Raw genomic sequence first — 26,762 nt, 5'->3', positions numbered from 1 at the left:
GCAGGGGAGGGCAGTTGCAGGGGGACTGGCCTGGAGGGGAGGGCAGTTGGGGGTGACCAGGTCGGCAGGGGTGGCCAGTTAGGGGCAATCAGGCTGGCCGGGGAGCAGTTAGGCGTCGATCAGGCTGGCAGGGGAGTGGTTAGGGTGTGATCAGGCTGGCAGGCAGAAGTGGTTAGGGGCAATCAGGCAGAGGCAGGCAAGCTATTGGGAGCCAGCAGTCCTGGATTGTGAGAGGGATGTCCAACCGTCCGTCGGACATCCCTCAAGTGGTCCCAGATTGGAGAGGGTGCAGGCTGGGCTGAGGGACACCTTCCCGCCCCAATGCACAAATTTCGTGCACCGGGCCTCTAGTAATAAATAATTATTGAAGCTGAATGATGTAATATGATCATTGCAACAGAGGCTCTGTGAATACCTTTGTGGTCAGGGGGACCCCAAAGGAGAGAACACTCAAACTGAGAGTTGAATGAAACTTGACCGGTGTACAAGTTTCAGAGGACATTCAAACAAAGGAAGTAGTGTGGACCAAAAATGGAGGTATGTGATAAAACAGAACTATAAGCAACTCAGGAACTCTGGGAAGCAAAGCGGAGGCTACAGAGAGAGGGCCAGGAGTGAAGGGGACCTGTGCCAGGCTCAGGATTTGATCATTTATCTTCACAGTGACAGGGCTATGAAACTCTTTTGAGTATGAGTGAAGTGATGGGATGTGAGTGTTAGCATGACTACTGTTTAGTAAGTGTGGAACATAAAAGCTCCTGTCCTTTCTTGCACTTTATTCAAGGAGCTCTTATGCAAAAGCAGCAGGGAGGGCGGTGTTTGGATTCAGAGACACCCGGTCTGAATATCTGAAAAACAGCTTAGATAGGTTTGTAGTAGAGTGAGGGTAAGAGTTTGCTTCCTGGAAAACATTCTCTTCATTCTGTTAGGTATCCAAAACATTTACTTGCGAAGTCTCATGTCAAGAAAGCTCTAGCATGCAATGATTATTATAATTTCATACATGTATGACAATTAGATAATGAACCACACAAAAAATCGGTTCATGATTTCATAGTTATACCTTATATATGCAACATTTTCCATTCTTGGACCACATTACCGTAATTTGAATTAGTTGCCTGCTGTGAGTAGGAAGATAAGCCTGCTTCATTTTATAATTCCTAGTCCTCACAAAAGAAAATGAAAAGGTTTGGAGGAAAAGTAAGAAATTTAGTGCATTCTATTCTTTCTTGTCTCCTTTATAAAATTTGGTTCCATTCTTAATTGCTTTTGCTTGTTACTATTATTTTCTTTCTTTTTGTGTTTAAACATTGATAATTACTTTTCAATAGTGTAATTTCACTCTCTTGGATATTATATAATTGCGGTACACTCACCTTTTCCAGTTAGGTAATGAAGAGTTTCTCTTTATTTCTGCAATGTCACTGAACAGCTCCTGTTTTTCTTCAAAAGAACATAAACAAAATTAAGTCAGTCACTTTTTGATTATCACATAATAAGCTGAAAGAAGTGCTATCAGTTCATTAACTACCTGTATACAATTTGGCTTTGTATTCAAACACCCTTTTGTAAATCTGCACCAATATGTTTTCAAGGCAGTATATAATAACCTTTTTTAACAAAGTGTATACTAATATAGCATATGTAATAACCCAAGGGCCTGTAACTTGTTTTTTCATTATTTCTTTGTAGTGATGCGCACTGTCTGCTATTGCTGTGCATGGGGTGATTTGACTGGGGCTGTTCAGATTCCCTACTCTCACCAACCTGTCTACCCTCTGGCATCCTCCTCTCTTCCATTTTGGGTTCAGGTTCAAAGATCCTGACAGATCCCAGTTAGAAATGTGTCTCGGGTAGAGAATGTAACTTTAAAGCAGGAAGAGATCTAGAGTTACCTATCCAATCATCTCACTCAGAGAACTTCAGAACTGCAGGTTCAGAGAAGTCAGTGAGTTGTTTACAGTCCACAGAGAACCAGAAATGCTTCAGTCCCCTTGGATTGGTGTTAAGAGTTTTTGGGGACAGTACAAGAAATAAATCAATGTGTCCTTCCACCTATCTCTAGAATTCTTTGTGATATCTGTCCAAATAGCTTGTTACCAAATAAACCCTTAGCAACAAGTTTAGGACCATCGAAGGCCACGAGGAACAGGACAGAGCAAGGAAAGTTTAGATGGTGGGTAAATGGCTGAGGCTCTGCTGACTCTTAAAGGAAACATAAGAGAGGAGAGACATTTTCCAAGCACACTGAAGGCGCTATTTGTTTTGCTCACAGACTTTCATACAAAGTGAAGTTTTTTTAATCCAACAGCCAACTAATCCATAATTACAGTCATTTGAAAATATTTCACAATTTGTTTCTTCTAAAGCCAGGGTGATTGTTGGAAATTAAATATTAATTTTAGGGTCAAAATTGTATTAACAATTTTTCCATTGCAATTGGGAAACCCAACAGGCACACACTTGAAGGTCTGTTAATAGTTTAAAACTTCTGTAAAAGATTGGCTTTAAAATTTAGAGTTCCTTACAAAACAAATCCTGATTATAAACAGCAAATTATTCTAATTAAGATGGAAAAGAAAAAGTGTGATTTCTTAGGGACCTCACTAATGAGTTCAAATATAAAGATGTGAATGAATGGGTGATTAGGTTACCTAAGCAACAAAGTATGAAGGGAGAGCTTACAACCAAATGTGAACACAAAATGATGGCATGGATCAACACAAAAATGATTGTGAATAATGAAGCCAAAATGAGCTGAGACGATAATAAGATGACAATAAAAATAATGTACTTACTGCTTAGACCCAATGGTATAATATTAAAGTAAAAGAGAGAATACATAGAAAAATAAAAATAATGGAAACTAAGAAAATAAAATTTTCTGAGTCCAGCTTGTTCCCAGCTTCTCTCTCCAGGGAAACTGTCTTTAAATTGAGTATCATAAGATGGCAACTTTATGTTTAAAAGAAAGTTCACATCTCTCACCTGAGACAAATTAGACCCCAAAGACATGAAGGAACTAATAAATGTGATCACTCTTGTTGATCTCAGAGGATCCATGATAAGCAGGGAAAGGATTAAATGATTGAAAGTAGGGGAATGCTATTATAATTTTCAAAATAGATTCTGATAATTATAGACCTGATATCAATTCTCAGCAAATTATGAAACGAAATTCAATGAGAAGGGTAACGTAAGTCTAGTGTTGGGTGCTTCAGTCAGTGTGGCAGTGCTGGGGCTGGGGGCCCGATTCTCAGGCAGGAGGTATCTCTCTGCCTCTTCAAAACACATGCGGTTGTTGGCTGTTTTCCCACCCCTCCTCCCGTTACTAAAATAACAAATTTAATTGTTTTACATCCAAACTGCTGCTAAAGTTGTGGCCTATTTCCCACTGAAGTTATGTCACACAGTCATAGTGAAAACAACTCAAACATTATAGCTAATATATATAAACTGAATTCTATTTTTTACCTTTTTTCATAAGAGGACCTTCCTTTTTTTCATGTTTCAAGGAAACATTGCTGTCACTTGGATCTAAAATCTGAAAAACAAGCTCTTTATTTAAAGCTGTACAAAAACATAGGACGTAACATTGGGTGCAAAAACGACCTGAACATCAGTACCCACACCAGAGGAGAGACCACAGCATTGACCGAAATACAGTTTTACGTGTATGTTATGAAGGGTGACAATCACACGTGTTGTAGAAAATTATTTTGGCATGCATCATCAGGATGAGTGCATGATAACTGTCATATTTACTTCTACCATTTCTTTAAAGGGATGTTTACATTCTACCAATCTTTGCACAGATATTTTCAAAAATCCCTTATCTTGCATAGGTGTAACAATGACTCCAACAAATGAGCCAAGTATTTGATTCACCAGGAGCAACAAATGAGCCTCTGCTATTTGGAAGAGGCTCATCACACCTCTCATTGGTACAGAGCAAGCATAGAGTATGAGCTCAACAGCAGTGCAATGAAGTAAACACTGGGGAGGTTGGAGGCTGGGGTCTAAAGCCCCAAAGCATGATGGGGAAGAAGATGGGGATGGTGATTGAAGAGACACCTTGCCTTTTGACAGAATCCCAGAAAATCTGTCTAAAAGGGGTTATCAAGCCTTAATGTGTTAAATGCAAGGGCCAGGAGTGTTGGTGGCACCTTAGTGAGCAGATGTGTATGTGTGATGCTGGAGTGGGGGGCACAGCGGGGGTGGGAGAGCTGGGGGGGTGGCATATAGAAGCCAGATCATCACTTTGGGAATCCTCTATGACCCATTCAACAAGGCTCACACAAAACAAACTTACATTTTTTGGAATGTATTTCTTTGGGAGAGAGTTAATGTCTTTTAGAAAAACAGACCTAGAATGCTCCCCACATTATGTATTGTGTGAATCTGTGAGAAGGTGGGGGACAGGCAGTAGAAAAAGAAAAATGTCAAAGGCAGAGATAAGGCAAAGCTCCCATCTGCTGCTTGATCTGAAGACGCCTGAACACACACTAAGACACAACCATGCTCCCCACTTCCATGGCCTGGTGGGAGGTGGAGCTGTCTGTTTTCTGAGCTTGCCCACGGTGGATGTGCTCCTATTTCATGCCCTCTCCGCCATGCTGAGCAAACGTGGGAGGGGGAGGCTATCAACCCGCCTTCCCTCCCTTCCCAGGAAATGCTGCCGGAGAGCAGGTGGAATGGGCACACATGCAGCCCAGCAAGGACAGAACCGCGGGGCTGTCCGGCATCCCCCTTTTCCAGTTCACCCAAGTCCAGGGGAAGGAGAGCCTTGTAGGCAGAGGAAAACAAATGAAACTGATGCTAAGCTACCTTTGTCTGTTTAAAATATTTTTGTACTTATACTGCAAATAGATTCATGCTCCGGGAAGTAAATAAAGTGCATATATTTTTAAAAGTTAATTTTGCAAAATGACCTTCAAATGTATCTTGTTTATTCCTGATGTATCATAACATTTAAAGGTTTCTTTTGATGTGCTGATATTGAAGGAAAATCTATATACTTTGTTAAGTGTTTCTCACTTTGAACTAAATATGTTTTGACCAGTTTATAAGCCACATGAACGATTTCCCACAACAGTTAGCAGCAACCACAAGATAAGCTTACAAGAGGAACAATGTAATGCCTTAAGTTATAACCACTTTGTTATCATCCATGATGGTCTTGCTTAGGATGTGTTCCATTTTCTTTAATGAAAACCCTTCTTATGATGAAAAACAGATAAGATGGCAGCGGCTAAGATTAATAAAAATGACAGCACTCCCAGCTAGGAACTTCTGTTGCTGGTACTATTAACACAGTTTCATAAAATTATTTTTGTATTTCATTGTATAGTCCTCTGCTTTGAACTCTGCCTCTTGAAGGCTGATTTCATGAAGATCAGATATGTACCTTCTCCCCAAAAATGTCTCTACCATCTCTATTGAAAGAGTGATTTCCTTCTTTTCCTTTCTAGTATTTTCTTTATTCTTTGCCATAAAAATGTTTAAAAGATTTTGGATGAATAACTCACAGCCTACAGTATTTTCTTTTACATAACACCATGTAAATCTCTGAGTTCCTGGATGCTCCCTTCTATTACAATGTGCTTATGGCTTTGAAGGTCTGAATGTCTTCAAGCTGAGACAAGAAGACACAGGCAGTTAGCTGTCTTTTCATTAAACACTATTTGTGTACTTTGCTATTTACAAAGCTCTTTCACATATATTACTCCATTACAGAAATGTCTGCAGTCTGTACGCTTACCTCTGCAGTTTAGGGATATTGTTTTCCTAAGATTTCACTCAGTCATGAAATAGATAACACCTCCCACACAGTAAATGAGATGATAGTTAAGTCTGAACATGGGGCTTTCAATACCTTAATTAAAATTATGTTAACAACGAGCAGAGTGGAATTTGTCAGTCCCCAAGAGATGCAATGGATTGGCAACATACCCAAAACTCAATTTTGTGAAGTATCTGTTTAACAGGATAAATACATCATAAATAAGTTAGGGAAATGAAAAAGAACACCCTGTAGTCAGCTGTGTAACCCTTACGTGAGTCAAGGACTGATTGTGTTGTGGTTTCTTTCCTTCTATTCCTTTGTCCCTCAACCCTCCACCCCAGGCATTTATCATCATCGAGGACCCATGAAGGCTCCCAGACCAGTAAATGCCTTCCTGTCAAACGCAGACCCTTTCTGTTTTCACTCTTCCATAGTTAACATTGTGTTCTAGGCTCCTCCATTTCAGTCATTCATTTACTCAATAAAATTGATCCCCAGTCTGGGTCAGACACTGTTACAGTGAAGAGACAAAGTACTGCCTTTTTGGAGCTTATTTTCTAGTAAGGGGGGAAAAAGATATGAACTCAATAAAAAAGAAGATATATAATATAATATCAGGTAATGTAAATTCTGTGAAGAAAAGTAACGCAGGCTAGAGAAAGGTATGTCATAACTGAGCCCAGCTGCTTCTGGGCCTCTCTGTTCTCATCCCATGCCCTCATTTCTCCTCACTAGACACTTTCCAAGCATCCAAGGAGCCTCCTCTCACAAGGTTATTAATGTATTTGCTGTTAATATGTTTGTTCTGTTCTCCTAATTTCCTTCTAGTCTTTCCTCAAACATCCCCTCTTTATACAAAATTAAATCTCAACCTCACCACTAATGCTGGCACTTCCTATATGCTTCTGCTTTATTTTGCTCCTTAGTACTTATCATTACCTGCCATGCAACATATGTTACTTATTTATCTTGTCCACTGTCTGATTGTCCACTAGAAGGGAAGCACCATGAGGGAGAATTGTCAATTTTTTTCATGCTGCATCCCCACTGTCTAGGACAGTACCTAACTCTTAATATATTCATAGAATAAAAAAAAATGTTCCTGCTCTTCCCAGTACTGCTTCATTATCACATTTCATAACATGAAGAATCAATTCTTTAGACAAAATATCCATGATTAAATATTCTTTCTCAAAACCTTCCTAGAGCTCCTGATGGCTCACTACCTCAAGTACAAACTCTTTATTTGGCTTTCAAAGCTCTTCTTGCCCTGGCCAGGTGGCTCAGTTGGTTGGAGCATCATCCCATACATCAAAAGGCCATGGGTTTGATTCCAGGTCAGGGACATACCTAGGTTGTGGGTTTGATCCCTGGGAGGGCACGTATGGGAGGCAAACAATCAATGTTTCTCTCTCATATCAATTTTTCTTTCTCCCTTCCTGTCTCTCTAAAAATCAATAAAAACATATCTTTGGGTGGAGATTTTTTTTGAAAAGCTCTTCTCAATGTGATTATAAGTTATCTAGGCATAACTGCCCTCCCCACCCCCCAAACAGGGTCACTTTCTAGCTCTCCCTTTATTCCACAAGCAATCTCATGCTCTCAATTTTAATTCTTTACCCCCATCTTCTGACCCATGCAATAGAGGTTGAATTTGCTTTCTTTAGAATTACAGAAGGAGATTAAAACAATATTTCTCATAACGCACAAAAACTTTTCATTGTCACAAATCATCCCACTCATTCACATAACAACCTTGAAAGTAGGTAATATTATTCCCATTTTATAGATAAGAAAACAGAAGACTTTACATCATAGGGAATATAATAAGTAATCCTACATAATAAAGAGCTAATATGCTAATTGGACTGAATAGCAGAATGACCGTCCAGACACCCTTCCGGATGACCATCCGGATGACCTTCTGGACGAAGCCGGGGCTGCGAGGGGCTATGATGGCCAGTTGGGGCTGCGAGGGTAGAGCCCCTTGCATGAATTTCGGGCCTCTAGTATTATAATAACTATGTACAGTGCCAAGTGGGTACTGGAAATATGGGGGGCAGACACTTTATAAAGTGTATGATTGTCTAACCACTAGGCTGTACACCTGAAACTAACACAAAATAATATTGAATATAAGCCATAATTAAAAAATAAAAACTCAATCACATTAAAGACCTAAAAATAAAAGTCAAAACTATGAAACTATATAAAAAAAGAAAACAAAAGATCAAAAGTTGATACCACTGACAAGTGGCATGTAGGTCTGAACTTGAACCTGGGTTGGTCTATCAGAGTGTGGAGCCTGACTCTTTCCATAACATATTGCTATCTTGTGGTTTTGTAAAACTGTCTTCCAACTTTCCTTCTCCTTAAGGCAAGGGCCTTTTATATCTTACTATTTTTTTGGTGTCCCTCAAAATCTCTAACATTGTATTGTTGAATAAATTTGTCTTAAGTCCTTGGGGCAACTTTGGTTTGTATCTTGTAAAGAGGCTGGCTCTGCTCATGAAATTTCTGATACTGTGAGCAACAATCACAGAATCATACCGGTTCATAGAAAGGAAATGGTAACATCACCAGCCATGAAAACTGATTGAGAATTGGCCTGCTTTTAAAATTAAGGCAACTTCAATCATCTCAAAGCATTTATTGCAATATCAGTGTAGTTTCCCATTGAAAATATCTTAGAGGAATCAAAAAATTATGTGTATTTAGGGTGAATGTAGCTGGTTTAGGGACTAGGTAGGCAGGTTATTTGCTTTTCTTTTTTATCTTCTTCTGAGTTTACTGAGCCACTTTTCACTTTTATTGTCAAAAAGCACTGATGCAAAAACAGAACTTGGAGTTGTTGTTTTTGGTTTTTGTTGTTATTTGTTAGGCCACAAACCTAGATGCTGGAAACTCATCAGTCTTCCATTCGTTCCTCTGCTTTTATAAAATACCATGGAACCCAGAGGAGGTGGATAGATGACTTTCCTGAGCCAGAATCATTTGAAAAATGCCCAAATAGCTAATAGGTGTAATTGGTAAAGAACATAGCTCAGTTCTGTGATGGGAAGGTGGTTCCATCCACTCATTTTTTATTCATATATCTTTGCTGAGCCCCAGAAAGTGCCACACTTTGGGTTAGACACTGGAGGTTACATCTTTCACAGGAATACCAGACTCTCCATCACCAAACTCTTACAATACATGTCGTGGTAATCTGGTCATCATTTTTTAAAATGTCTTCAAATTGGGGAAATGAAATAAATTTACTTACCAAACTGCTCTCAAGGCCAAGTTCAAGCAAAAAAAAAAAAAAAAAAAAAGACCTGAGTGCTGAGTGACCACAGATGACATAAGGGCTAAAGACCATCCAATCAAAAAGGCATTATGCTTCCTGGTTATAAAACAGGCAGGACTAACCTAACCTTAAACAACCACACCAGAGATATTCTCTCAGTGTCTTAGCAATCTGAATTTGCCACTGACAGAGCAGTAACTGAAAAAAATATTATTTTAAAAATATGAAAAAAATACCCAAATACCAATATTTAGGAAAGAGGTAAATGTTGCTTCATATTACAGTCAGATATTTGAATGTCAACTTGGTGTATGTGCTCTACCAAGATGAATAAAACCATGCATAGCAAAAAATCCGTACTTTTACCACTGTGGCTTGAGTCTCAGCAAACTATTCCTCCCCAACTTCTCTAACTTACTGTTGGCACTGTTCATTTTATTCCCCTGGTGTTCCTCAATTTTGAAGCTTTCTTCAAATTAATCATTTGCTTTCTTGACCATCTGTTGTGGTCTGGCAACCTAATTTTCCCAGTTACCTTTTAGAACAGATCCCCTAGGAGGTCTCGTCTGTAGAGTCAGTTCTTATATCTCATCTGATGACATAACTTGAGACTGCTTGCCTGTCAGGATGCTTGGTAATCTTGTCCCATTGCTTCATTTTTATTTCTCCTGCTTCTATTAAGCATGCTGCAGTGACAGCTGATTCGAATGCATCACTTGGAGGGGCACTGGGGTGATGTGGAGCTCATATGCCAAATTTTGCCTGGAGTAAAGCTGAACTGCTGATTTATCACATGGCAGTGCACCAGAGTTTTTCACGGAACTTAGACAAATCGTTAATTACAACAGTACCACAGGGCACTGCTCCAGTAAAACAGAGCCTTGCAACCTGTCCTCAGAGGCTAATTCCCCTGACAAAGGCTGATGCATCTGTAAGAGGAGCTATAAAAGAATTTATACTCCCTTCCTGTTGGTGGTTAATGGAGACAAGTGTGAACTTTACCTGTGGGTTTAGAAATGCTTAAGACAGAAATATTTCAGCATATTCAGCATGTGTTAAAAGAGAGAGCAGGATGCATTTTGAGTGTGGAAAATGGGAAGTAATAGGATTTTCTGGAGGCCAGAGGTCAGGTGACACTAGCTCATAAAATGGGTCTGTGGTTATGTTATGACCACAAAGATGATTCGAGTGATTATCTTGGACAAGGGGAAGACTCTCCCTCCCAGGACTCATCCTGGGATGATGGCCCTGATGACTGTCCTGTGACGTAGGCTGACTGGAAAGAGAAAAGCCAGGCCTCGAGCAGTAAAGAACTTCATTGTACAGGTCCTATCTAGGGTGGATGGGGGGAGGAGGAGGAATGGGCTAAAGAGAAGTTAGCCTATTCTGAGCAAGGAGTAGATGATGGATTGATTTTTTAAAAATAAGTTCAAGAATCCTTGCTGGAGAATGCCCATTCATAAAACTTTGAAAACCTGTCTAAGCCAAAATGTTGACTGTTAACCAATGCAGTATATATTTGTACCTTGAAATCCTCACCCCTATGGAGTAAAGTATACTCCAACCTATCTGTGTGGAATGGGCTGGTTGAATCAATGTGGGGGACAGGATACAGATATATACAACAAAGAGGAAAGTCATAATAAAAAGTGGCTAAGAAAGTGAGAGCTGAAGTCAAACACCTAAGGCTCAAGGTGCCCACTGCTGGCAGTGTGACCCTGAGCAAGTTTATTTTCCTCATCTGTAAACTGGGGATGAAAAGAGAACTTACTCCTCAGGTAATAATTAAAGTCATTAAATTAGATAAATGCATGTGAAGTGCAGTACCTGAATTTCATCAGAGCTGCATAAAAAAAGAAAAGGCTGCCTCCACTAAGACTCACCTGTGTGTGCACAAAGAGAGAATTTCAGAAAATACAGCTTTACGGGGCCAGAGATCATCAATCTGGGTCACACTAGTTTCCCTGAAATGGGGAAGGGAACTGTAGCTGAGCTAACAAGATTGTGATAAAATATTGAAAGAAGTTTGCTGCCATGCAGGCTGATAGCTCCACACACATCACCTCCAAAGGCATTTTGATGAGGATTAAGATGTCCTTTAAAAGAACTCTTCATTATTTTCATTACTGGTGGGTTTTTTATTTAATTTATTAGGTTGGCATTGGTTAATAAAATTATATAGGTTTCATGTGTACAATTCTATAAAACATCATCTGTATATTGTATTGTGTGTTCACCACCCCATGTCAAGTCTCCTTCCATCACCATTTATCATCTTTACCCTCTGCTGTCACCACCACCCCTTTGCCTCTGGTGATCACCATACTGTTGTCTGTGTCTATGAGTTGTTTTGTTCTATTTTATTTTGCTTATTTCCTTCACCTTTTTCACGCAACCTCCCTCCCCTCGGACATCTGTTAGTCCCTTCTATGTATCTATGAGTGTTGCTATTTTGTTTGTTAGTCTACTTTGTTCATTAGATTCCACATATAAGTGAAATCATATGGCACTTGTCTTTTTCTGGCTGGCTTATTTCACTCAGCATAATACTCTCCAGGTTGATCCATGCAGTCACAAAAGGTAAGATTTCCTTCTTTTTTCACAGCTGAGTAGTATTCCACTGTGTAAATGTACCACAGCTTTTTTATCTACTTGGACACTTGGGCTGCTTCCAAATCATGGCTATTGTAAGTAACACTGCAATGAACATAGGTGTGCATATATTCTTTCAAATTAAGTGTTTTGGATTTCTTTGGATAAATTCCTAGAAGTGGAATTGTTGGGTTATAAGACAGTTCCATTTTTTATTTTTTGGTGCAGCCACTTTTTTCCATAGTGGCTGCACCAATCTGCATTCCCACCAACAGTGCACAACAGTTCCCTTTTCTCCCCATCCTTGCCAAACTTGGTGTTTGCTGATTTATTGATGGCAGACATTCTGAGAGGTGTGAAGTGATATCTCATTGTAGTTTAATTTGCATCTCTCTGACGATTAGTGACATTGAGCATTTTTTCATGTGTCTATTGGCCATCTATATGCCCTCTTTGGAAAAGTGTCTATTCAGGTCCTTTGCCCATTTTTTAGTCAGGTTGTTTGGTATTTTGGTGTCAAGTTGTATGAGTTCTTTATAAATTTTTGATATTAACCCCTTATCAGATGTATAATTGGTGAATATGCTCTCCCACTCAGTAGGTTATTATGACAGTTTTATTAATCTCAAGAAAATGGCTGATGTTTTAACTGCATCCCAGTCAAAGGTTTCCAAAGCTCCAAATCTGATCAAGGTCTGATCAAGAACACTCAGTACATAGACTCTGAAAATGAATGGCCTGCACTGGCTAAAAGGGCAAGTATAAATTAATATAAAAAAGAAATAAAATGTCATGGAAGTGACACCAACAAAGTATATGATCAGAAGCAACTGGAGGTGAGGAAAACGAAGGGAGAATGGTGAATGTGATACAAAATGTAGAGCAAAGAGACAAAAGTTAAAAATGACTAGAAAGTAAGGATTATCCCATTGGGATTAAAAATAAAACAACTAAATAATGTGGGTTTTTACAAATAGCTTCAATAGACTGTAGGCCTTGGAGAAAAGGAACATGAAGGGCAGTCAATCAAGAATTAGGGGAATGGGAATGGGAAGAGGAAGACATTAGGAAAACAGATGAAACTGTTGTAACCCTGAGCCACAGCAGAGGAGATGATTTGGGGGAATGAATGATTATAACATGGTGGAAATAATCAGCTATGGTCAGAGTCAACATAAATCTGAGAAGCAAACAATATTCTTATCATTTCACTCAAAACTGTACAACTGGTCAGTCAGAGAGCCAGAGCGAGGTGTGTCTGAAACTTGGAAGAGAAGGAAATGAAATGCCCTAACATGGAAAAAAAATCCTTTCAGAAGACAGACAGACATTATTAACACAGCAGAAGCAAGAACATGCTGCTGATCAGAATGGATCATACAACGTGAAAAAATACTCTCATGGGAGCACAGGTAGGCACAGTGCGAAGGAGATGGACACAGCAGGCTGTTTTAACTGGAAGCCTTTTCAATGTTCAGACATACTGCTCACCAGCAGCTGTCAGATTGCAGTTGGCTGGCCCACGAAGATTGGTGTACAAGGAAAGAATGCCCAGTGTAAGGTCAGTCTGAGATTTCCAATTGCAGTGAGGCAGTATTCATCTTCTAAATGACTAAAATGCCATTGTGATCTTATACAACAGTCTCATGAGTTCAGATCATGGGAAATCATCCCTGTAGGATGAACTTTCTTCTGTGTGCTGAACATATAGTTCTGAGCCTGTTACACCTGAAAATAATAAGACCCTGTGTCCCAGCAAATTCATCAAAATAACAAAAACCACCTGGTTATGGGGAGGGGTGGAGAGTGCCCCGTGCAGTAGCTAATTGTTCTTCCTTAAGTAATAACCTCTCATAGCACTGTTAGCCCCCGAGTGCCTTCCTTCTTCAAATGTGACAGATATAGGTCGGAATTAAAGTACACGCATGCACACATTCACACAGGCACCATAAATAGAAGATAACCGGGAAGATGCCCAGGGGTTAAGAAGAATTATGTTTGATTTCTGAGTTTAAGAATGTATCGATAGTCAAACACTCAGGATTATTTCCTACTAGGAATTACTGCAACTATAGCCAAATGGAGAAATTACTATGCAACTTTGGATAATCCTTATTTATCTGAATTAATTAGACCCCATGAGTTTCAAAACAGACTTCCTATTAGGATCACAGGGACACAAATAAATGATACCACATGCATACACACAAGTAACTTAAGAATTTGAGAAATATTACATAAAAAGACAAAAATTTTAATATAAATATCATACCTACTAGTAATCTATGAAAAGCACTAACTAAAAGCTTGGAAAAGCCCTAGCGAGTTTGGCTCAGTGGAGAGAGCATCAGCCTGAGGACCGAAGGGTCCAGGGTTCAATTCTGGTCAAGGGCACATGCCGAGTTGCGGGATCGATCTCCAGTAGGGGGTGTGCAGGAGGCAGCCGATCAATGATTCTCTCTCATCATTGATGTTTCTATCTTTCTCTCCCCTTTCCCTTCCTTTCTGAAATCAATAAAAGTATGTTTTGTGTGTGTGTGTGTGTGTGTTTTTTTTTTAAAAAAAAGCTTGGAAAGGTGACAAAGCAATGGCTGCATAAAATACAAGCCAAGAGTTTGAAGATCCTGCAAAGCAGGTGGATACAGCTATATGACATTTTGCTTCAAAGAGGTAAATAAAGTTGTCATTATTTATAATAGTAGTTGCAGTTTTCTCTTCCTTTTTGGCCTCAGATTAAATTTTTTTCTTTGGAAAATAATTTGTTGTTCCCTTTCTCCACATCCTGGATTTAGTTGTCCCTTATTGGTCAATAAGGAGGTACTTTCCTGCTCCCTTTCACAAATCAGTCCTAGCTCTTTTTAATATCCTTTCAATGGTTTCTTAAAACAATTCTAATTTATGGATGAAGTGATATGCAGCCTGGGAGTAATGGGGGCTAGGGGAGGTATGAATGAAACAAGACTGGCCATGAGTTGATCATTGTTGGAGATGCAAAATGGTCACATAGGAGTTGATTGTACTATATTTGAAAGTTTCCATAATGAAAAATTTAAAAAATAAAACCAATTATTATTAAACCTTGTACCTCATGACAATGGTTTTCTGCCAAAGGGATAGAAATTGGGCTAAAGTCAGAAGACTTTATTGGCTCATTTGTAACTAAAATCTAATCTATAATTCCAAATAGCATTCTGCAGTACCTTACCTAAAGACATGAACAATGAGCCAAACCCTTTTCTAAATACGCTCATTATGTTATGTCAAAAATAGCAACCATCTAGGTAACTATAGTTATTCTTATTTAGATTAAAATTTAGCTATAAGCTTCTTGGAAATAAAGGAAAAAGAGAATCATAGTAAGTAATAAAATTCATGTTCTGATAAAAAAAAGTCAATAGATTTTTTTCCTGGCATTAAATTCTAATATCTGAATGAACTTTGTATTATAATATAATAAAAGCCTAACATGCTAAGTGTCCAGTCGACTGGTCGGCCGTTCAACCAATCAAAGCATAATATGCTAATGACTCGAGTCCCGATGCACGAAATTGGTGTAAGAGTAGGCTTTTCTTCCCCCTGCTGCCGGCACCAGCTTCCCACTGGCAGTGGGGACCAGGGCTTCCCTCTGGCCGCTGGCAGGCACCCGGGACACCGGTCTAATTAGCATATTACTCTTTTATTAATTACTAGAGGCCCGGTGCACGAAATTCGTGTGTGTGTGGGGGTATCCCTCAGCCCAGCCTGCACCCTCTCTAACCTGGGACCCCTCGAGGGATGTCCGACTGCCCGTTGAGGCCTGATCCTACTGTGGATCGGGCCTCAACGGGCAGTCGAACATCTCTCTTACAATCCAGGACTGCTGGCTCCCAACTGCTTGCCTTCCTGCCTTCCTGACTGCCCCTAACTGCTTCTGCCTGCCAGCCTGATCACCCCCTAACCACTCCCCTGCCAGCCTGATTGATGTCTAACTGCTCCCCTGCCAGCCTATTTGCCCCTAACTGCCGTCTCCTGCAGGCCTGGTCACCCCTAACTGCCCTCCCCTGCAGGCCTGGGTCCCCCCCCACTGCCCTTCCCTGCACGCCCAGTCACCCCCAACTTCCCTCCTCTGATGGCCTGGTAACCCCTAACTGCCCTCCCCTGCAGGCTTCATCGCCCCCAACTGCCCTCCCTTGCAGGCCTGGTCCCTCCCAACTGCCCTCCCCTGCTGGCCATCTTGTTGCAGCCATCTTGTGTCCACATGGGGGCAGCCATCTTTGACCACATGGGGACAGCCATCTTGTGTGTTGGAGTGGTCAATTTGCATATTACTCTTTTATTAGATTGGATAGATATGCTAAGGCCGCTCAACTGCTCGATATGACGTGCACTGACCACCAGGGGGCAGACAGTTAACCGGTTGACCAGTTGCTATGACGTGCACTGACCACCAGGGGGCAGATGCTCCAACCGGTAGGTTAGCTTGCTGCTGGGGTCTGGCTGATCAGGACTGAGCGAGATGGGCTGGACATGCCTTGGAGCTCTCCTGTGGTCCCTCCCCAGCTGGCCAACTTTCTGTGTCTCTCCCTGGCCCTGATCATGCACCAGTGGGGTCCCTCGGCCTGGCCTGTGCCCTCTCAAAATCTGGGACCCCTCGGGGAATGTCGGAGAGCTGGTTTCAGCCCGATCCCACAGGCCAGGCCGAGGGACCCCACTGGTGCACGAATTCATGCACTGGGCCTCTAGTATAACATAATGGACAATGTCTTTAACTTGGTTTCACAGATGAAGTGTTTCTCAAGTGGTCAGTCCCTGAGTCATTCTTCCTAAACACCAAGGGCTTTTGCACTGGGTTCGGTGAGGCAAAGCAACTCTGTTGGGGTCTACGGTAGAATAGTCCAGAAATATAGCTTTTTGATATGAACTACCAAGCTAGATTCAGGGTTACTAAATCAAGGGGAGTAAATGGAAAGTATGTCTGTATTTTTTAAAAAGACATCTCTTAGCAGGGCTTTTTGACAGTAGCCTAGTTTAAGTCAATTTGGAATTATACTTTCTGATGTGAATTCATATTACAAATTACAGAAAGGTTCAGATGCTTTGAATTTGAGCATATAGGTTTTGGGATGATCTTCAAGTTATATATATAATGTATATGTATGTATATAATGTTAAAGTTTTCACAGCCTAATAACTAAAATGAAAAGCATCCTGAGCTAGCGGTCAGGATGTATGAGTTAGTTTTATTTTTACTAGTTTGTTTAGCCTTGGACAAGTAACTAACTTTTCTAAGTCTTGTTTCATCACCTAAAAAACTAGGTCATTCAATTAAATGTTTCAGTTACTTTGAGGCACTAATGAGAAATGCTTCTTGGATTCATCTAATCTTTATGAAAGTGAATAAATCTCAAGGTGTCATTTAGCCAGTAAAGTTCATCTCACCAGGATTATATCTTGATCGCTGTTGCTGGTTTCAACTTCAATCAAATCCTGACATTCTTGCACAAGGTTCTGATTCTGCTTCCTTTTCATTTCCCAAGAAGAGGCCTATGACAAGGTATTAAGGAAAATATACAAGGATTAGTAGCAATCGATGATACACATTAAACTACCTTCATTCACCCTCTATTAACTTCTGTACAGAAGCAGATCTCTGTAGGAGAAACAGAGGAAATTCAATTTCTGATCGTTGCTCTCAAGAAGTATATGATTTAGATATGCATTAGTAAAGGTTAAATAATAACAGGCAACAATTCAAAAGACTATCATAAGACAAATTAAGTATGAAATGAATGGTGTAAACTATGATGCTCAACAGTGAATCAAAAGGCTTGTAGTATTTTGCAAAGGAGCTGCAAGAATTACTGCCCATATACTGGATAAATAATGTCTCATATGGATATACACACTGTTCTTAAAATTTATGGAGGTATTGCTGAAGAGAATAAGATATGCATTCATTTCACAATATCTACGATGGCTTTCTCTTATTATGTAGTTCTTAACAATGGATACTAGACATGCCTAGTATTATGTGAGATATCTACAGTCATGCTACTGATATTGAAAGGATGTCCTCATACTTGCAAGGTGAGAAACAGAATGGAAAAATTTATGATGCAGGGTAAGGGCTTCTTTGATTAGAAAGGCTAGAGGCAGACTCTTAGCTTCTTGAGGGCAAGAACTGTGTCAATCTTAGAGTCCTCAGCACTTGGTCCAGAGTAAGTGATATATATATCACTTACTGATCAGAGAAATGGATTAACAAATAACATGGTGAAAATTTAAAAGAATTAAAAGTTGCAGATGTAGGAAACAATAAGAATATTAGTTTTAGTGGGAGACCTGTTTTCAGGAAATGGGAGGAAAGTTGTTCGGGATAAAAAAAAAAAGTGGAATCTCCTGAGAAACACAAGAGTGTGATAAAAACAATTCTCTAGGAAGAACAGTTAATTAATTAATTACCTGTATTAACAGAGCAGAACTGTGGTGCAAATGAGCTAAATCATTTGCTAATACCAGAGCCCTTTTTATCAAGCTGTTGGAGCACGTGATGAGATTTACTCAGAGCACATCTGCCTTCCTAATCCCATCTACTTAGGCTAATATTAAAATTAATTACACTCCTTTCACCTCCTTTGGCAGTGGTAGTGCCTAGTACTGTATTTACTAGACAGGATATTAAAAATTCACTGCAAATAATCCTCAAGTAATTAAAAGTTGTTTCAATTGCCGTTTAAAAGCTGATTAAATTCATTTTTCAACAGATTATAAAGAATGACACAGTCTCCTGATCTATCCACCTCACTTGTAGATTTTGGTAAGTATATGATATCTTCTGAGGTAAAATTATCTTACCTTTCCAAGAGTTGACATATAACCAGTCTCCCTTTCTTCACCCTCCACTGGCTAATCAAACTATTCTATTCTTCCCCGCTCTTTACTCCAACAAAAACAGCAAAATGCTTCCTGAGGTCATCCATATTACCTCTCAGTCATTAAGTCAATGGACTTTTTTAGAGGCCTTTTGGCCTCTCTGACCATCTTACCTTGGGTTGCCTTTTATTTTCTCTGCCCTTGGCTTTAATAATAAAACAAATTCCTGATTTCTTCTCCTACTGCTCTGGCTAGTCCCTCACAATCCCTTGTGCACACATCCTCAGACTGCTAGGCAGGTTTCTATGTAGTCTTTCTTTTCTTCTTACTCTTACTCCTCACTTGGCATGTCCCCTTGAGAGTCTCAAACTGTATAAGCTGAACTCATGCTCCTCCTCACAAGCCCAGCCATCTTCTAGCATTCCCTATTTCAATGAATGGAATCACCATCCAACCAGGTGCAAGAGCCAGAGGTTCTTCAGTCATTCTTGCCATTTCCCTCTGCTTCATCTTCTATATCCTATATATCACCCAGAAGTGTCAGTGTTCCCTCCTCAAGACAATAGAAGAAACAAATGGGTCCATTTCTCTCTACTCCCCCACCATCACCCTAGCCCTCGATACTGGTATTTCTCATGCGAACACTATAATTGCCTAACTGCCCTGCCTGAATTCACTCTGCTCTCTACTCAGCCAAAGTAATAGTCTCTCAAGGAAAACCTAGCCATGCCACTTCCCTGCCTGAAGCTCTTCAATGGTTTCCCATTGCTTTGAGGATAAATGGGAAACCTCTTATCAAAAGTTATATATAGGATCTGTATGGTTCTCGTCACTCCATCCTCGTCTCACACCGGCCTCTTTCAATCTCACTGCCCCATCACAGCTTAGTTGTCTTCCTAAGGCACTTTGTTTTCACCATGCTCCCTGTCACAGCATGCACTGCTCCTGAGTCCTCTGCTCCAGTGGCCTCAGTTTACCATCCTGCCAACTATGCCACTGTCAGAGCACTCTTTTTTAAAAATATATATTTTATTAATCTCAGGAAGGAAGGAGAGAGAGAGAGAGAGAGAAGAGAGAGAGAGAAAGAGAGAAACATCATTGATGAGAGAGAACCATTGATCAGCTGTCTCCTGCACACCCCCTATTGGGGACCGGGCCCACAACCCAGGCATGTGCCCTTGACTGGAATCGAACCCGGGACCCTTCAGTCTGCAGGCCGATGCTCTATCTATGAGCCAAACGCTGCATGCTGGTACAAGTATGGGAGTACAGGTTCTGATCCTGTCCAACTACGCTAACTGTAGGGTCTGATCCCCTCTGTCAAGGGCTAGACCTTCTTGGATACTGGGTGGTAGACAGAGAAGCCATGAGAAGTTGTGGGTGTGTAAGAATGAGTCTTTATTACAGGCCAAGTGGCCATTGCTAACAAGGAGCATCAGACAAACCAGTTCTTCACAACAGTCCCATACAGGCAGCTGCACACTGGCTGGTTAACAAATACATCTTTCCCACAAAGCAGCAGCAGCCTCTGTACCTATAGCGATTACCTGAGCAACTGTGTGTTGCCTCTAGACCAAGCATGTCAAACTCGCAGCAAATAAACGAGGCAAATCCCCAATTTCAAGATTGGGGATTTGCCAACAAATCCCCAATCTTGAAATTGCACAATTAGTGGAAGTCAGGGTTAAAGGATAAAACTAATTTATACACAAGGTATTACTCACATGCAGTATTTTGGACATAGCAAGGGCTGAATGAATATCGGCTGAACACATGAACTTGTATGTATATGATACACAATTCAAAATAAAATTCTGATGATTAAAGACAGATTCAGCTTGGCTTCTCTTTTCTCAAAAAAAAAATAAAAATTTATGGCCAAAACTTCAAAGTCATAGGGAGTTGGACTTTCAATATTTTAAGAGAACAAGCTAGCCAAAAACGGAATGGTAAAGGCTGCCTAGGAGGTAATGAGTCTCCATCACTAAAGATTTTCAAGAAAAGTCTATACACCATTTGCCAAGGATATTACAAAGGAATGTGTGATATATTTCTGTAATGTAACTATTGTTCAGAATAATTGCTTCTGAAAGAACGATGCCTAAAATACCTGGTCTCCCACAATGCATAACATAGTATATTACAGAGGGCAGAAGTTCAGTAGATATCTGCTGATTAAAGCAGTTTATTCCTTTCAGAGCCTACAGCAGTTCTTTTTAATATATTTTATGGTGGCCGATATCTACCCTTGAAGGGTGAATTTAATTTTTGGAAATAAGAAAAAGACATTAGAAGTCAAGTTTGATGAACAAGGCAGATAAACTAGGCCGTAAATTTTGGCGTGTAAAGGATTTAAAATGGTAGTGAGATAATAATGTCTGTAATAATTTAGCACTGTATCTGGCACACTCAATTTTGGGCACTGTCATTATTGTAAACTGAATCTGAGGGCTAATTCTCAAAAAGGACTTAAGTAAAGGTAACATTGTAAGAATGAAAGTACAGTGATTCTTTTAAAAGAAAGAAACTCTCCCTGGCCGGTGTGACTCAGTGGTTGAGCATCATCCCATGCACCGAGAGGCTGCTGGTTCGATTCCTGGTCAGGGCACATGCCTGGGTTGTGGCCTTGATCCCTAGCAGGGGGCTCCTGCAGGAGGCAGCAGATGGATCTTTCTCTCTCATCATTGATATTTCTCTTTCCCTCTCCCTTAAACCAATAAAAACATCTCTAAATAAATTTTAAAAAGAAAAGAAACTACTTTGGATACATGGACATTCTCAGGTAGAACATTTATTAAAATCAGTCTCAACATTTAGTTGTACTATTGAAATTATATCCCATTTTTCCAGAACCATGACTACAGGGGTAACTATTATAGAATTTGGCTAAGCATTTTTGCTATAAAGCATTGGATGCAAAATCCTCAAGTCTACAGGTTTATCCTATATGAGTATCCTATATGAGTATGTCTTAAATACAGACATATTCTTTGGGGGCCCTTTAGTTGGTTGAGCTCTCCATACATATTGCTGATGTGCTGATATTAGCAATCTGACCTTTCCTCCAAAAGAGAGAACACAGAAGAAAAAATAGACATTGGGACCTTGTCCAGGAAACTGAGATCACAATTAGAGTGCTTTAAAATGTGAAAATGAAGCAACGCCTTTACCACATGCTATTTCCAGAGAAGAAGAATACTACACATTTGGTGACTAAGAAGAGAAAAAAACACACCTGGGATCTCTCAGTGAGTCTGACCTTTTCTGGGAGGGCTGCTGGATGTCTCTGCTGTGGCTCTGACTTCTTCCTTGTAGACTTTATCACTTTAGTCTCTGAAACGAACTCCACATCAGAGTCCGTCCCTTCCGTGTTGCTCTTCCAGCTTCTTTGGCTGGCGGAGAGCTCAAAGGATGCAAGAGACTCATGCTTCGACTCATAACTCGAAGGCCTGATTTTCCGAGGTTTTGTATTTTCCTTAAACAACGAAGAGTATGTTTTTATTTTTTGGTAGTCAGCTTATTTATAATTAAGCACCATTTTTCTAAAAACCTTATAACACTTGGTGATATTTATTACTAATAAAAGCCTTAAAAAGCAGAAGCTTAGAAACAGACTTTAGTAAATGTATACGACTGTAATGGCTCATTCAGAATCTGACTCAATAGAGCTGTGCTGAGCCAACAAATATAATTTTGAGAATTCAGAAAACCCCAAATTGAGAACAGTGTGCTTCTTGATTCCTTCCAACAGAAATTTACTTGCCTTTGGCTCCCTGGTGCATATATATCAGTAATCTACTTATCTAAAAGTTGGCTGGGTTTATCAATCTCATAACCTGCCTGTTAACAAATGTAAACAACTAAAATTATAATTTTCCATATTTTCTGTGTGATGTTATAACTGAAAGCTTTATGTAAAGATTTAAAAATTTTCCCTCTACATTTTAAATTTTAGATAATAGACATTTGAGGTCTGGTGCATGACATTTGTGCATTGGGGGGGAGGGGGGTCCTTCAGCCCAGCCTGTGCCCTTTTGCCGTCTGGGAACCCTTGAGAGGGTCTTTAGTGCTGCCACAGAGGCGGGAGAGGCTCCTGCCACTGCCACTGTGCTCGCCAGCCGTGAGCCCGGCTTCTGGCTGAGCAACACTCTCCCTGTGGGAGCACACTGACAACCAGGGGCTCCTGAATTGAGCATCTGCCCTCTGGTGGGTCTGTGTGCGACACAGCGACCAGCTGTTCCACTGTTCAGTCGATTTGCATATTAGGGTTTTATTATATAGGATATGACATTTAGCAAACATAAGAAACAATGTGGCAATTACACATATATTTCTAGGCAAATATATCCACAGATAGCCTCTCTCTTTATATTAAGTATATGAATATAAGTATCATATATATCCATTGAAAATATTGGAAAGAAATACATTAAAATATATTAAATGGTCATCAGCTCCAGGAAGTAAGACAATACATGATTTAAATTTTCTTATTTATATTTTATTTTCTGTATTTTCCTAATAAACATGCATCACTCTAATAAGAAAAAACATGGTGACAGTTTTAAAAGAATTCATTAGTGCTTCACTTTTTTTAAATATATTTTTTGTTGTTGATAATATTACACATAATCTCCCATTTACACCCCCCCCCCCTTTACCTCCTCCTCCCAGAGTGCTTCACTTTCTGAAGCTCAGAAACCATGATGACATTTGGCCCTTGATAAGGCTTATCCTTTATATGAAAAACATCACACAAATGGCTCAATCCTACTTTAATCACTCACCTTAGATGCTGAAATTCGGCAGATGGTAGTGGACTCAGCGATCCTGCTTGTTGGTATAAACTGAGGCTTTTATGGAAAAAGTCATTAGACAAATGTGAGTAACAAATAACTTTCAATTGGCATATTACAATAATTCAATATTCTTCATTGCTTAGAAAAGAAGTTGGAGGTTGCATATCCTCACCGATAACTGATAATTACTTAGGGGTCCCTTTCAGTTTAGTTGTTCTGATTAGTGGGGACTGAATGGTACAAGAGAACCCGATGGCTGTTGAAGCATTACAGATCAAGTGTCTCATGAGCAAGGTCAGGGTGCCCCTGCATCAAGCACCATCTCCCCAGGCCTCTCTCCCCTTTCGGAGACACTTGGTTTCCTACTCAGAGGTCCCAGCATCTGGAATGCATTCTGACCTTCAGCAATAGCCCTGTCTAGGTCAGAGCTCCGGGCCTGAGCATCAAGGGACTTTTGAGGGTAGAGTGGCTTTAATGGTGTCCCTCCTCACTGGATGCTGCCTTAGCCCCCTCATCCAGCTGCTGCTTTGTACGCAGAGGCAGGGCTAGAGGGAGAGGAAGCATTTTCTCTCCCTGAAAAAGAAGCACCTTTTAAGCTAAATTGGCTGTGATGATCGTTATCCTAAAATAATGAGACACTAATGAAATACACAGAGAGGATAAAGAACCACACAGGCTCTGCACCCCAGGCCCAGCTTCACTCCCCTTGGGTTGGAACCCTGGGTAGGGGACCACTTGCACCTCCTTTCAGTGCACCCATCATCTCTTGCTGTTCCATTGCAGTATCAGCTCGGTCCAGATTCTCTAGGACAGAATATTTACCTTGCTCCTGTAAGTACCTATCCCCCAAATTGGTCCTGACTCTGATTAAGGGTGAGATCTGTCTTCTGCAGAAAATTTTTTAGATGTGGATGGAATGCAGAGATTTTGAAATAGTGCCTTTCCCTCTGTGCTCAGATCCAAAAGCCCCTGGTGCATCTTATAACTGCAGGTAACTTCAAGGCAACCCTTCCAAAACTGAATCCATTATTTTGCCTCTACCTGCACTCACCCCAACCAGTACTTCCTAGTGCATTCCTCTTTCTTTCTTTTTTTAAAATATATTTTGATTGCTTTCAGAAGAGAGAGGGAAAGAGAGAGAGAGAAACATCAATGATAGAGAATCATTGATCGGCTGCCTCCTGCACACTCCGGGGATCGAGCCTGCAACCCAGGCATATACCCTGATCAGGAATCAAACTGTGACCTTCTGGTTCTTAGGTCAATGCTCAACCACTGAGCCATGCCAGCCCGGCAGTGCATTCCTCTTTCAACTAATGACATCACCATACACCCAGTCATCCAAGCTAGGTTATCTCTGGCTAATCATCACTCTCAATCCCTACCACCTAATCAGTGATCAAGCCTTGTGGATTTCTCCATCTAAATATATTTTAAATTCAAAACTTTGCACTGGCCTCAAATAACCATAGTTTTGGTTGATGTTGTTGTTAATCTTCACCCAAAAATATTTTTCCATTGATTTTTAGAGAGAGGGGAAGGGAGGGGTAGAGACAGAGAAAGAGAAACATCCATGTGAGAGACACATCAAATCTTGCCTCCTTCTGGTACACGCCCTGACCAGAATCTAACTGCTCTAACCACTGAGCAACTGGCTAGGGTAAATAACCATACTTTTTAAAGGCTTTTATCATCTCTGATTGAACTATCCTATCTAATAAAAGAGTAATATGCAAATTGACCATCACTCCAACATACAAGATGGCTGCCCCATGTGGTCAAAGATGGATGCCCCCATGTGGACACAAGATGGCCACCACAAGATGGCCAGCAGGGGAGGGCAGTTGGGAGGGACCAGGCCTGCAAGGGAGGGCAGTTGGGGGCGATCAAGCCTGCAGGGAGGGCAGTTAGGGGTGACCAGGTCGTCAGAGGAGGGAAGTTGGGGACAATCAGGCTGGCAGGGGAGTGGTTAGGGGGTGATCAGGCTGGCAGGCAGAAGCAGTTAGGGGCAATCAGGAAGGCAGGCAGGCGAGCAGTTGGAAGCCAGCAGTCCTGGATTGTGAGAGGGATGTCCGACTGCCCATTTAGGCCCGATCCTACTGGGATCGGGCCTAAATGGGCAGTCGGACATCCCTTGAGGGGTCCCAGATTGGAGAGGGTGCAGGCTGGGCTGAGGGACACACACACCTTGTGCACGAATTTCATGCACCTGGCCTCTAGTTTTCTATAATCTCCCATTTTCTTGCCTCTAGTTCAGAGACTTCTCTAGACCTATGTCACAACCACTTTCTATACAGTATTATTTTTTCCCTTCATTAAAATAAGGAAGAGGAGGAGGAAGGGTGGGGGTAGATGGCATTCTCAAAATTAAATACATGTAATTAGAATCACCTGGTAAGTGTTTAGAGAAAACTGATGCCATGTCCTTATGCTCTAAAATTCTCACTGAATTGTGTGGAGAGGGGGCCTAGCATCAGCATTTTATAGAGATCTCCACGTGATTCTATATGCAGTCAGGATTGAGAACCACCAGCCTAGCAGACAGAGTCTCATTTCTGCAGCACCTAGCATATGGAATGGCCCATACAGACATTCAAGTCCCTAAAATAGAACCAAACAGCACTTACCATAACATACAATCAGCTTTCCAATGGTTCTGCCTAAACTTTCTAAATTCCTCTTCTGAGCCATTTTCTATCCCTCTGATGCCCCCTGTTGCCCTCACAGACTCAATTCCCAAACCCTACAGTATTTCCCAGGTTCAGTTTTATGTTCTCATGCCTTTGTATAGCCTATTTCCTTTGCCTGTAATAACTTCCCAATCTTCTCCATTTTTGAGATTTCACTCATCCTTCAAGTCTCTGTTCAAATTTTATACATTCTAAATACATCTCCCAATTCCCTAAGGGAAAATTGCTTTATCTTCTATGCCCATGTAGTATAATTTCTTTTTGATGTTTATATACTAGTAGATAATATATCCACATGCAACAACATACATTTAAGTCTATTTTTTATGTTTCCTTACTACTCCATTCTCCATCTGTCCAGTTCACATTCCTCTAACAAGTAACCACTGTTGCTACTTTTTTGTTTATATTTCCAGAGATTTGTTTGCACATTGATTACAAGCATATATAAATAAATTGTCCCCACTTTTTTGAGGTAGGGAAAAATGTTAGTATTTATATACATAGTCTGCATCTTGCTCTTTTAATTAAGGATATATATATATCCTAGAGATCTTTGTTAGTACTTTAAAAATTTCTTCATCGCCTTTTTCTGCTGCATTGTATTCTAATGTATTGCTGCACAACATTTTTTCTAACCAGACCTGTTGATAGACATTTAGGTTGTCTCAATATCTTACTACACAAAGTATTTTTCAATGACTTGTAAAACAGGCAACTTTATAAATAAGTAATTTCATATTTATGTGAGT

The 26,762-nt window shown here is 40.4% G+C and overlaps 1 protein-coding gene across 1 annotated transcript in view; it reads right to left on the bottom strand.

Moving 5' to 3' along the window:
- The window catches only part of MORC1 (MORC family CW-type zinc finger 1), a gene marked incomplete at its 3' end in the record, with an annotated part of 148,749 nt that overhangs the window by 21,404 nt on the left and 100,583 nt on the right, over nucleotides 1–26,762 (bottom strand). Inside the window, exons 18-22 of the mRNA XM_079766314.1 lie at nucleotides 23,309–23,374; nucleotides 21,757–21,996; nucleotides 17,088–17,192; nucleotides 3,478–3,547; nucleotides 1,380–1,446 (exon numbers count right to left, since the gene is read on the bottom strand). Coding sequence (XP_079622440.1) covers nucleotides 1,380–1,446; nucleotides 3,478–3,547; nucleotides 17,088–17,192; nucleotides 21,757–21,996; nucleotides 23,309–23,374 — 548 coding nt within the window. The remainder of the gene's footprint in view (nucleotides 1–1,379; nucleotides 1,447–3,477; nucleotides 3,548–17,087; nucleotides 17,193–21,756; nucleotides 21,997–23,308; nucleotides 23,375–26,762) is intronic.

Source organism: Cnephaeus nilssonii, assembly GCF_951640355.1.
Source record: "Cnephaeus nilssonii genome assembly, chromosome: 3".
NCBI classification, from domain to species: Eukaryota; Metazoa; Chordata; class Mammalia; order Chiroptera; family Vespertilionidae; genus Cnephaeus; species Cnephaeus nilssonii.
This window is presented reverse-complemented; position numbering and strand designations above follow the sequence as displayed.